This window comes from Anguilla rostrata, chromosome 7 (genome assembly GCF_018555375.3).
Source record: "Anguilla rostrata isolate EN2019 chromosome 7, ASM1855537v3, whole genome shotgun sequence".
Classification (NCBI taxonomy): domain Eukaryota; kingdom Metazoa; phylum Chordata; class Actinopteri; order Anguilliformes; family Anguillidae; genus Anguilla; species Anguilla rostrata.
The window spans coordinates 8,627,630-8,640,617 of record NC_057939.1 but is presented as its reverse complement, the minus strand read 5'-3'; the positions used below and the strand labels follow the sequence as shown (position 1 = coordinate 8,640,617).

The 12,988-nt window shown below is 48.6% G+C and overlaps 1 protein-coding gene across 1 annotated transcript in view; it reads left to right on the top strand.

Annotated features, from left to right (window-relative positions):
- The window catches only part of plxna4 (plexin A4), a 291,711-nt gene that overhangs the window by 202,345 nt on the left and 76,378 nt on the right, over window positions 1–12,988 (top strand). The window contains exons 10-12 of the mRNA XM_064342636.1: window positions 7,107–7,307; window positions 9,283–9,379; window positions 11,929–12,119. Of these exons, the coding sequence (XP_064198706.1) occupies window positions 7,107–7,307; window positions 9,283–9,379; window positions 11,929–12,119 (489 nt within the window). The remainder of the gene's footprint in view (window positions 1–7,106; window positions 7,308–9,282; window positions 9,380–11,928; window positions 12,120–12,988) is intronic.

Genomic DNA, 12,988 nt, shown 5'->3' with positions numbered 1-12,988 from the left:
AGGCGGAATTCAGGTTTAGGGCGTCGCCCGTAAAACCGGGGCTGAACGCCGAGCTCACGCGCAGCCGTTTCGACGGCTGTAATTATGGCTGCTCTCCCTTGTCAGATTTCCCAACAACTCGCCGCTCCTGCCAGAATCTTTTAATTGTTTTCTTTTTGCTTTTCTTTTTTTTTTTCCCAACCGTGTCTACGGCTGCTAATTATCCCGTCCCGCTCCCATTGATTTTGACCGAAACCAGGTGATAACAAGAAAGGAGCACGATTTCAGTAGTAAACATTAGCGATAATTACATTTGATTCATCTTCAGATGTTTTGTCTATATCCTGTCTGCGGTAAACATGTGATTCTGGGCGTCAGCTCGATTGGAGGGTGTTTTGTGCAGGCAGAGGCCAGCGCTGTTGTTCGAAGGGCAAGTGTGTGGATGTGTGGATATTCATTTCATCATGCCAAGACACCCTGTATTGTTGCTGTTCACAGGCAGCAGGGAGAGCCGGGAGCACGCTCGCTCGTAATAAAGGTTTGAGCCGGTGCTGTGTCCCACTGCGCCTCTCAGCCCTGACCTCGCTGTGCAGGCTGTTTCTCACAGCACACAGTGTGTGTGTGCGTGTGTGTGTGTGTGCGTGTGTGTGTGCATGTGTGTGTGTGTTTGTGTGTGTGTGTGTGTGCGTGTGTGTGTGTGTGTATGTTTGTTTGTGTGTGTGTGTGTGTGTGCATGTGTGTGTGTGTGTGCGTGAGTGTGTGTGTGGGTGTGTGTGTGAGTGTGTGTGTGGGTGTGTGTGTGGGTGTGTGTGTGAGTGTGTGTGTGTGTGTGTGTGTGAGTGTGTGTGTGTATGTTTGTTTGTGTGTGTGTGAGTGCGTGTGTGGGTGTGTGTGTGGTGTGTGGTGTGTGGGTGTGTGTGTGTGTGTGTATGCGCGTGTGTGTGTGTGTGAGAGAGAGAGTTTGTCAGGTGTGACGCCCTGTGGGAGTGCTGCAGATTAAGACACGCACACAGACAGGCTGGGTCTCTTCCTGACTGACTGCCCGCGGGGGGAAGCACTAATCAGAAGCATTTCAAACAGGAGAGGAGGAGAGAAAAACATCCCTCACATCGCGTTATCAATCACACTTATCAATCCCCATCAGCACCCCCTATACGCTACACCCGGGGTTAGACACAGGCCAGTACCCCATCCTTACGCTCGCCTTTTACTCGGCTAATAAAAAAACTGACAGAGACGGAATGAGTTTCAATCTACAATCTACATTCTGCATGTTAATGCGAGATTTAGTCTGGTGGCTGTCAGATTGTTTGGATCAAAATTGTAAAGCCGATATTTCTGATGCAGTCTCCATTTTACCCTAAAAAAAAAATAGAGGGATAAATACAACGTGCGTCTGGTGGGAAGTGAATTCTTCCTGAGTGAAACATCGGCAGAACTCTGAATGAAACGTAAAGGCGGAGGAGAGAAACAGCAGAAAAACAAATGAAAGACTCTGAGCACACGTCTCCTTTCTCATCAGTCCGCTGTTCTCAGCTCCTGGACACGATGTCGGTTTTCATATTTTGCATCAGTCCCGGCTGATTTTCTGGCTTTTTTCCCCCCATCGTGCCGTACAAGGATGAGCCTCTTAGATCTGCTTATCTCCTGCTTACGGTATTGCCGAACCGAATTACGGTAATGAAAAATGATGATCGGTTTAGGGGAAGCGTTTCGGACTTGTCATTAAGGCTGGCTGCGTTTTGGTAACGGGAAAGGGTGCGGCCCAGTGTTTCTCCGCAGATCAATCAGCCTGAGCTGTGCTATAGTACTGAGGACACGTTTCACTTCAGCTCTCCCACGGCATGACACACTGTGCCTTTGCTCTCTTCCATCGCCAGTCAGAAGGCTGTGGCCTTGTGCCACTTGACACGTGGTGACATAGTGCCCTAGTTTGACTTGGCATGAGTTAGGTCAGAATAATGTTCACCGCGTGAACTGAACTGTGTTTTTGGCTATAAATAGCTGTGCGAAATGAATATTGTGCCTTATCGAACCTGTGTTTTGTAGCTGTCCAATGACCGCGATATGCACTTTTGTACGTCGCTTTGGATAAAAGCGTCTGTTGAATGAATGTAATGTAATGCTTTGCTGTACAAGTAGCTGCCCTGTTGCTAGATGCTCAGATTATCGTTAGCTTTGGATCTGTCAGGTGTGATCACCAGTTGGCTGATTCATGATTCATTCCAGTCCAAGATACCATGAATATGGCCAGTGACACGTTAGCTTTGAAATTAATTCTTCCTGCGTGATGACATTGCAATTGGAGCATGGGCAGAAATTAGAATTGGCCGATGCTGAATTTGAATGGCGTAACTTGAACTTGTATTGGAATAATTTAAATTTTTTTGTATTTCTATTTTCACTATTTAAAACGGAGTGTAATGGTCTGAAATTGAATATGGTCTTATTTGCATTCAATTTTCACCTTTAATTTAATGTTAAAAACTTAAATTCAGTACTAGATTATCCTCAACCCTACAGTAAGACCTGCACCGGTCTAAGCCCTGACCTTCAAGTCACCATGCACGTCTAGCTAAATCTGTCCTTATAGCAGAGACACAATCAAGTAACCATGCACGTCTAGCTAAATCTGTCCTTATAGCAGAGACACAATACAGTAATCTCTCACTCATTCATCCATGTCCTGATCAGAAACTTTTGAGATGCAAGCTCTTACAAAATGCACCAAACATACATTTATTGCACATGACAATACCCGTAAATTGCATTCCACGGTGCATTTATTTATTGACATCAAATGGCTGCAGAATTAAAAACAAGTAGAGTGTGGGTTGTCATCGTGATGTCGATCAATAAAGTTTTCATTCTTCACGACAATAGCGAAGGGAGAGCGAATTTCCATTTCTACTGCAGTAACATTTTCTTACTGGACTGTTAAATTGGATTCGTTGAATTTGAAAAGAAAATCAGTAACGTCAATTGGTGGTGGCACTTTGGAGCTGGACAAGCTTTGTGCGGTCCTCCTCAGGAATGCCTCCTTGGACTGTGGCCCAGTGTGACACCAAAGCATTTAAAAACAGTTTTATCCAAAACCATCATCCTCCACTATCCGTTGTGGATAGGCATCAAGTCAGTATGCCACAGGTGCAAATTGCCACAAATCAGCTGCCAGCTTGCTAAAGGTCACAGAAATTTTTTTTTCCATAAGCATGGAATTTACCTTCTCTGGTCACTCCCTCTCCCAGAAGCTCCAAATGTTGGGATAGAAGGCCTGACTCATTTCCTTTTAGCTGACATTTTCTGTGGTAGCACTGTTAATGACACTGATGATCTTGACTTCGTTCCAAAGTTGCGCAGGGTGGATTTGTGTGAGGGGGAGAGATATGGGGGATTACTGTGCTTATGAAAACAGCGCCTTTATGTGTGCACAGTAAATGTCTGTCTAAAGTGCAACCAGGGCCTTGCCTCCAGAGCAGAGTCCAGGTTTATTCATTTCTAGAAATATCTGTAATTTTAGTACTACTTTTTTCAGCGTTGCTGGCTGTAACAGTGTTACAAACCGTTGTTGGATGTTACTGAAGTTCTTTTAAACCTATTGAAAGTATGTGCAGTATGTAAATCATACTGGATAAGATAATGCGTTAAATTCATCTAATGTCACTGTATGGCTCTCGTTTGCTGATCCTCATTGCTTATTGCTTTTGCTGAGCGTTGTCAAGTTTTGGAGACTCTTTTCTGGGTCTCTGTAAAACAGTGGGTTGGAGCTGCAGCGTGTGACTGTAACCTGCTGTCGTAGCGTCACTGTGACTGTCACTGACCTGTGTGGCTGCGGGGGGGGGGGGGGCTGACCCCCCTGTCAGGGTGGGCGGCACAGGAAAGTACCGTGGGAGAGTGGTGTCAGCTCCCCGTCCCGGTAAAGACTTAATATCCCGGACTGACAAAACACCTCCCGCAGAACGCCGTCTCGGAAGACTCCATACGGCCAAACAGCCTTCAATTATGCTGCTGTTATGCTCGGAGTCAATCACTCCCTGTACATAAACCCGCCAGGCTGGCTCCAAGCATCTGTCAATAAAAGACGGGGAGGATGGGACGGGTTGGGGGGGTGGGGGAGGGGGGTTGCGTGGAGGGGGGGGGGGTACTGTTTTTTTTTCACCCCTCCTCATTATTTATGATCCAGTCCCAGGGCAATAAACACTTATACATTATATCCACATAATGGAGAGATAAATCGGCAGCAGAGATTGGTGGAGGTCTCTGAGCAGCGATTGGCCTCGGAGCACCTTGAGCGCTCATGGGTGCGTTATGGAGGTGTCAGCGTCCCGAGGTGGATTTACAGGGCGGAGGAGGCGCTCCTGAGGGCCCCGCCGCCGAATTTACTCCCTGCTCTCCACCCCCCGCCCCACCCCATCTGCTGACTACGCTGCTTTCCTTGTTTCTGAAGCCCTTAACTCATTTCAACAAAAAAAAAAAAAAAAGTGCACGCGTGCGTTTGCTTCTGCGCGTACGGGCTGGTGTGTGCGCGCCCGCGTGTTCCTGTGTGCGGGTGTGTGTGTGTGTGTGGCCGTGTGAAGGTGTGGGTGGATGTGTGCATGTGTGGGGTGGGGTGGGTTGGGGTGTGTTTGTTTGTGGGTTGGGAGATTTTTTTTGTGTGTGTGATGACTGCATCTGTGTGTGCATGGGCATGTATTTTTTTGTGAGTTTGGGGTCGGGTGCGTGTGTGTGTGTGTGTGGGATTGGACGGGCATGTGTGCGGGGGTATAATCTTGGGGCAGGTGGCTGAAATATAGTGGATGGGGTGGACGGTGAGTGAAATCTGTGAAATTCATCCTTTCCCCTGTCAGTGAGTGAAAGATGATCAGGCTCAGACTGTTCACGTTCCACTGCTGCTGTTTATTGCCCCGTGTAATGGGGTTTGAGGCAGCAGTTGCTGAGGGGGGAGTTTTTTTTAAAAGCTCTCGCCTGTGCCTCTGCCACACTCTTCCACAGTCATTATATCTGCATGTCTTATATACAGTGCTGTATACATATTTATATGCATTCAGCCCTCAAGTGCAGAATCTACAGTATATATTTGCCATTTCTCCTGATTAAAGATATCAGAAAGCTCGTAGCGCTTGAATTGGATGTGGTTTATTTGAAAAAAGCTTTATGGGGGGACAAAAGTGTGGAGTCCTACCTCAGCAAGAACAGGTCAGTCCAACCCAGGTCACCTTGACCCAAAACATTACCAAGCAGAAACATATTATGTCTGGTCCCGCCGTGGTTTGAGGGTGAACAAATGTGCCTTGATTGTGAAAGCAGCCCTGTCCAGCATGATGAGACTGAGCCGAGCTACGAGCTGAACTTCGGCTGAAAGGAACTCGGCGGACTCAATTTCAGGGCCTCCATCAGCAGTTTGGTCCTGTTGTGGTCATTCTGTCGGCATGCGCTATTAAGCACACCGCTGGTCACCCCTGAGCCTTCCGCTTCCATTTCGAGCATCTCGGCTACCATCTCACGAAAAATGGACGCTTTCCTCCCTGTCAATCAATTGTTGTTTTTTTTTTGTTTTTTTTTTCATGAGTTCAGTCCCTTACTATTGCTGAAGTTAATAATTCCAGGGCAAAGAAAGGCACTGACCACTTGTGGTTACAGGCGAGACAGTTTGATTCTCAGTCTTGTCACTCTTTGTACATTTCCATTGTCTGAAGCCCCACCAGTCATTCAGTACAACGACATGTCCGCTGAAAATTCCTAAGCCCAGAGCCGTTTTCACCTGAGCTCCTGAGCTGCGCCTTAGTCTTTATCTAAAGAACACAGCATGCTCCAGTTACCTTCCTGTTCTACTTACAGTATGACTTTTTAATGCATTTTGAAGTCTTTTTTTTATATTTTAACCAACTGTTCATTCAGAACACAGCAAATGAGACATATTTATCACAAAACAGACAAATGGACGCCTTATCTTCTGTGGCCCAGTCACCACAGAGTACGATGAACTTTGAAGACTTTTAAAGGCAGAATTCACAGAATTAATTTGAAACTTTTGAGTGTCTGCTCTGATTGGGCTGCTTCAGGGTTTTATCAGAGCGCTCGTCTCAGTTATTATTCTGTACCCCAGCTTCCAGTCATCCAGCCAAGAGTGGGTTGAATGTTAATTGTCCACGGTTGCATATATGAGATACACTTTAATCATCGTGTGATTAAAAGCCCAGTTTGTGTTCAAATTTAGAAAAAAATTAACCTGAGGGGTTTGTACTCAATCACAGTGTTTTGTTTGTGCCACTGTTTTTCTGACCAAGCAATAAAGACTGAGTGCTGTGAGTGTTTTTAAAGTTACTGGCTTGGATTTCTGCTGTTTTATGTTGCCGTCGTGTAGGAGTGTGTTTTCTTATTTTTTTTTGATGAATGGGACCGCTCGGGCGCACCAATTTTATCCGCCAATGGGAACATCCCTTCATTTTCGATGTTCCTGCTGTCTGTTCTTGCTCATTAGCCCTCGTACGCTTCCACCCTCACTTCCTCTTCAGATCTCATGATGGGAGATGAGTGGCATATTAAACTACCCGCTGTTGCCGGGCGAAAGAGCTCGGCCACATCAGACTGGAGCAATCAATGCAGATCGGGGGGGGGTCACACTGTGTACGAGGCTCACTGAAGTACCAGCTCAGGGGAAAGTGGCGGGTCTAAGGGTTGCGTTTGAACCCTGTGAGTGTTCATAACAACCGTCATTGCGGTTGGCCTTGGACTAACAGGCCCCATATTGACCAGATCCGGGCAGGTGTTAATGGGAGTGCTTGGAGAGCATTTGATACTGATATTGGATTCCTGCGTCGGTCAGTTAAGTGTTATGTGGCGGTGATAGTGCTTAGGGGACGGTGAGGCGTTTTATATTGAGCAAATATGCGCTCTATGAATCACACGTGTTCATGCGGTATGGTAATGAAGACATCTGGTGCTGGAGGTGAGTTCTCCACTGCATTGCAAAGTCCTTTGAGATCCCAAAAGGAAAGACACTGTGTGTGAGATTAGAGACTCTGCATAAAATCCATCAGTTGTGCTTGCTATGATTGCTGTGATTATTGTATGGATTATTGGTATCTGTGGTTTTGAGACAATGTCCCCCCCCTTTCCTGTTTCAGGAGTGTCCTCAGCTGCTCCCCGCCGATCGGATCCTTGTCCCCGTGAACGTTGTGAAGCCCATCACCCTGCGGGCCAAGAACCTGCCCCAGCCGCAGTCGGGCCAGCGCGGCTACGAGTGCGTCCTCACCATCCAGGGCCAGGAGCAGAGGGTCCCCGCCCTCAGGTTCAACAGCTCCAGCGTGCAGTGCCAGAACACCTCAGTGAGTCCCCGACATGCCCGCTCTGTGTGTGTGTGTGTGTGTGTGAGACAGAGAGAGAGAGAGAGAGAGACATGCTCCAGTCTCATTAAAAACACTTTTTAAAGAGCTAGAACATAGCACAGAAGCTCCATGGATGTGTGAGTCTTGTGAAGATTATTATAGCTTCCCACACAAAGATAACACACGATTGTTTAGTCAAAATGTTTGTGATCTTGGTTAGGCCATCCAGATGAAGAACCAGTGGTGTGCTGCTGCGCCCCACAGTCTGGAGTGAATCTTAACTGTTCCAGAAGTGCAATTGCATAATTACTGACAGCGTGCATTTCAATGAGCAGGCACATCACACAGATAAAAGATGGTGCAGCGATGGGACACAAAAAAAGCTGTAAATGAGCATTAAAGCAAGACTGTATTTGGTTGGTTCACAGTGTGTGCCATACCAAACATGCTGTACCAAGTGATTTGGTACAAATAAGGTTGCATCCCTCGTGATAAGCATGGCTAACAGCCTTGCGGGGCATGATTGGCAATAATCTCATCGCTCTCTAGTGACCCCCAGAGGTCAGCTGGGTGCCCACGGACTGCTTGCGAAAGCTGCACATGAGAGGCCTGGTGTCCGTGCAAGCTTGGCTTGTGGGCTGCGGTGTGAAAAGAAGCAGCTGGTGTAATTACACGCTTCAGGGGAGAGTGCATGCTTGTCTACACTCTCCCACTTCGGCTGTGGAGGCTGCCGCACGAGCACGGTGTACCCTTGGGCTTTTCCAAACTGGGGAGCAAAATGAGAGGAAAACAGCATTATAAAATTCACCCCGAAAACTGGCTCCATACATTCGACCGCCTGAGGGTCCCCTGCATATAATTGGTTAAACAATCCTTCCTGTTCCCTGCCTGGTTTGCGTCCCCCAGGTCATCGCTGCACTTGAGACAAGTGGGTTCTCTGTTGACCTTCCTGGTTAAATGAAGGTAAAAATGGAGATCTGTCAGCGAATGGCCATTGGCCCAGAGAAGTGTGCAATCACGGCCTGCTCAGGTGTTCTGGCAGAGCTTTGTTAACAAACACTAATCAAGGAGCTGATAATATCCGGACAGAGCGACAGCCACCAGTCACCTGCCCAATCCCTTGCTGGAATAACGGAGGGCGAGAGCTAGACAGGAATACTAAAGAGCTTATTTTTATTTTTTGCTTTTTTTATTCACTTTAAAAAACCGCAGAATTCTGAATTCTTTGGTCAGTGTGGCTGCCTGAAGACAGTAAATGCCAAAGCAGCCAGAAAAACTGGCCAGTTTTTTTTGTAAGGTTAAAGGTCACAAGCTGCCCTGTATATGCCACAGGGTGGTTGGTCTGATGAGGAAAATCACAGGGCACAACACAGCATATCTCACATGCAGAAGCATGTGTGAGGGATCAGAATGATATCGCTTTAGCTCAAGTTCGCACGTATTTGCATAATTATGCAATCTCCCACTGAATTCCTCTCGGTGTTTTGTGGCGATTTTATTATACCAGTGCTACGAGGACCTCGGTCAAAATTTCAGACCGTGTCGACACCGCGGTCAAACCTGCAGTGAGGAGAACGTGCTGCAACAGCCGCTCAAACTGGGAACGCCCTTGGGGCGGGAATCGTGTGAAAGGATCGTTTTGTTAAGGAGAAAATCTCTGGGTGAATCACGGGTGTGTGGAAACACAAGGGTCCTCTCACATCTCTGTGTGCCGCGCCGCGAAGCCGGCAGCCCTGAGAACCGCCTCGTCCGTGCGGTCGACTCTGCGGCTTGGGAGATAACAGGGAGCAGGACTGGGCATGTCGGAAGGGGTGACTACAGTACAGACGCCTGTGCGATGAGAGAGGACATTAAGGAGCTTGTAAATATTGTGTCTGTAAGGAAGCTGTTGCAATAATGGTTTGGTAACTCTCTCTCTCTCTCTCTCTATTCCCCCCCCCCCCCGCTCTCTTTCTCTCTGTCGCCACGGTGACAGTATTCCTATGAAGGGATGGACACAGGCAGCCTCCCGGTGGACCTGATGGTTATCTGGAACGGCGACTTTAGCATTGACAACCCGGCCGACAACAAAGGTGAGGCTCCCGTTCCCCCCCACCCCCCCCGCCCCCCCCCAAGCCCCCCCCCCCTCCCCTCAGTCCTTTAGAGTGGGTCGCCATGACAACGGACCCACAGTATCCATCTCCCGGCGCCGGCACCGCCGCTGCAGCATCTTTCTCGCCGACGTCACAGCCTCTCCCCGTCTCTCTCTCTCTTTTTCACACACTCTCTCTCTCTCTCTCTCTTTTTCACACTCACTCTCCCTCTCTCTATCTCTCTGTGTCTCTCCTCTCTCTTCCTCTCTCTCTCTCTCCCCCCTCTCTCTCTCTCTCTCTCTGTCTCCTCACATCCCCTCTCTCCCTCTCTCACCCCCTCTCCCTCTCTCTCGCTCTCTATCACATCTCTCTCTCTCTCTCCTTCTCTCTCTCTCTCTCTCTCTCTCTCTCATCCACCTTGCTGAATCCCCCTTGCTGATTGGTCGGACCTCCTCGTCTCCCGATTTTTTCCGCCCCGCCCGTCGCTGCGTCGCTCGCTCAGACTCAGACCCAGGCGCGGAGCTTCCTGTTCCGCAGCGCGCGAGAGTCCAGCGCTGCTCCCAGCCCCGCCCCTGCCGCCTCCGTACCCGCAGACACAGACACGTCTAACCCTGAGAGCCCCCCGCAGACAGAGAGCTAGCGCTGAGCCTGTTCCGGAACATTAGCCCAGACCCACGCTATCCCACAGTGGGAGGGGCTACCACACCCTGCTGATCTGATGAGTGGCCGTTTAGGTGGAACGCTGTTTTTGTCTGTACGGTCGGAACACATCGGATGCTTGTCAGTCGCACTCCAGGTGCCCCCCAGTGGGTGCCTGCGCCATTTTGGCTCGTATAATATCCTTGATGTATTATTGTAACATTGCGACGACGGCAACTGCGGACTGTAAAAGGGAGAATTCAGAACAATAATGCGCAGTGTGTCAGATGGCAGCGTCGTTAAAGTCGGCGAGGATTCCTGGTGGTACTGTTAGCTAAAACACCAATTCTCTGTGCAGTCGCACATGCACCGTGGTCTGGACTGAATGCTGATTGGGCTACCGGCAACTTCAGCCAAATGCCTGATAGGGCGAAGAATGGTTGGCCAAATCATCCTGGGAAGGGGGGTGTTACAGCCAACAGGGTGTACCCCATTTCATCAAATCATGTGATAGCAGTTCTGTTGCTTCTGCCAGTCAACAGAGCAGGTTTTTTTTGAGGGGGCTGGGCCTGTGGGAGAATTTTAAAAAAACGGAGGAAATAAAATCTGCACGACACAGAGGATTACATTTTTATGTCTATGCATCTTTTTGCCTGTTTACAAGGGAACTTGCGCATGCTTGCACACAGCATGTGTGCTTCTGTGTACGTGTGTGTGTGTGTGTGTGTGTGTGAAGAAGAACTTTAGCTGGTGTCGGAGAGTCACTGCGCCACCACTTAAAGTACATGTTCTCATCTCACACGGCAAAACAAGCAAACGGCGCTCTGGGGGTATAATTTGACGGATGGATCGCAGAAGCATCTAATGGCAATTAAAAAGCAAATGCCTGTCTGGTTTCCATGGCGATGGAAATGTTAAGCTAGTGGATGAACAGGAGCGGGAAGCAGCAGTTTTAAGAGAGAGAGAGAGAGAGAGAGAGAAAGTGAGAAAAGGAGAGAGGCATCAATATTGCACACCTCTCTGGCGTAACAATAACTTGTACGCTTCAGCAACATGAAAAGAAGCCCGGCTCCTGTCCATAACTTCAGAGGGTAATGAGACAGAGGAGGATGAAGGAAGGATGGAGGAAGGAGTGGCACGTTGAAAGGGAAATGGAGGGAAGGAGAGAGTTTTGCACTTGAATAGGCGCTCTCTTCTTCCACAAACCCTCCACTGAGATTACAGCTCAGGTGCTCCCATCCCATCCCATCCCATCACATCTCGTATCCTCTTCATCCTCCTCTGTCATTTTTAATGCGGCCGGATGTCCTCATCCTCCATGTGTAATTGAAGTGGGCGCGACGGTTTATCCAGCTGCAGGTGTGAGGGTGGCTCAGTGCTGTTCTTGCCGGTTCGGAGCTGTTCGGATTCCCTGCTGAAGACGGATCAGAGAGAGCACCCCTCCCCCCTGCCCCCCCCCCCCACCCCCCCCAGGTCACTCACGCAACAGTCTCTCATTCTCACACCACAGTCCTTCACTGCTCTCGTTCACTTTGCATCTCCTTTTATCCCGGCATCTGTCTCTATAGCCCTCCTGCTGCCACCGGTGGACACCTGTTTACCTGCATTTTCTTGTTCCCCAGCTTTTACCTGCTGACATCGCCCATGCATGTGTGCAGGGGGGGGGGGTGTGGGCGGGTACTTAAGGCGATTCCGAGGGACATGACTGACAGGGGCCTTCAAAAAATATTAGAACATGGGACTTCCTGTGGTGGCGGGGCCCAATGTGAGATCTTCTCTTGGGGCCCAAATACCCTGGTGCTGCCCCCTGTCCGTGTGTGTCGGTGTGTAGTCCAGGTGTGGCCACCTGTCTCCTCGCGCGTTCCGTCGGGCTCACCTGTGCGCCCACCTGTGTCGCCCTGTGTCCGCAGTCCACCTGTACAAGTGCGACGCGCGGCGGGAGAGCTGCGGCCTGTGCCTGAAGGCCAACCCCCAGTTCGGCTGCGTGTGGTGCAAGGGCGAGAACCGCTGCACCCTCAAGCAGCACTGCCTCCACCCCGAAAACCAGTGGCTGGAGCACGCCGGGCCCAACAGCAAGTGCACGCACCCCAAAATCACGCAGGTAAGACCCGCACGCTCCGCTGCCCCGGGCAACGGTCACATCCTGTTACACGCAGGTAAGCCTGTGGCCCAGTCACACTCAGGTGAGACAGCATGGTATCACACACAGCTAAAACCACACACTGATACCCTTACTGCACCATGTTATCAATACAACGGTGCTTTCAGAAGGTATTCACACCCTCATTGATTGATTCTTATTTTCCCCTGTGTTGCAGTCAAGTCAACATATGTTTTAAATGAATTTTTGTTCTACTTCAATATAAGTCACTCTCTATAATGTTTAAATGTATAAATGAAATATAGTTTTTTAGATGTCTTCAGGGTTATGTTAATAATAAAAATCAGAAAATGGTTTAATTGATACGTATTCGCCCTCTGTGTATTAACAATCTAAATTTGTATATTAGTGCATTAAAAATTGTATGGTGTAACTTGACAAAGTGCGAAAAAATGTGAATGGTCTGCATGCTATTTGTAAGCACAGTATATGCTTTAAATACACAGGTGTGAAAATTATTTATGCGCTTATTTATGTAGAAAGTACTGGAAGTGTTGCTAGGCATCTGGTTTTCCCACCACTTAAATGCCATAATTGAACTCAGGCCTATGTAGCAGAGTTTAGACACTGAATTTGAATTTGATCTGGAGTAGGGACCAATAGCAACTGTTAAGTGTAAAGCTCTCCAGTGAAGTTCCACTTAGAGCTTCAGCTTAACAGGCTATGGCCTTTATAATAGGCATGGTGTTACGTGCACATCAGTGCAGCCTCCAAGTCATGTATGTACAAGGCATCAGTGTAGCATAACATTAGGAAACCGCTCCAATAACTCAGAGGTTGCAGGTTCAAATCTAAGGAGAGGTACTACT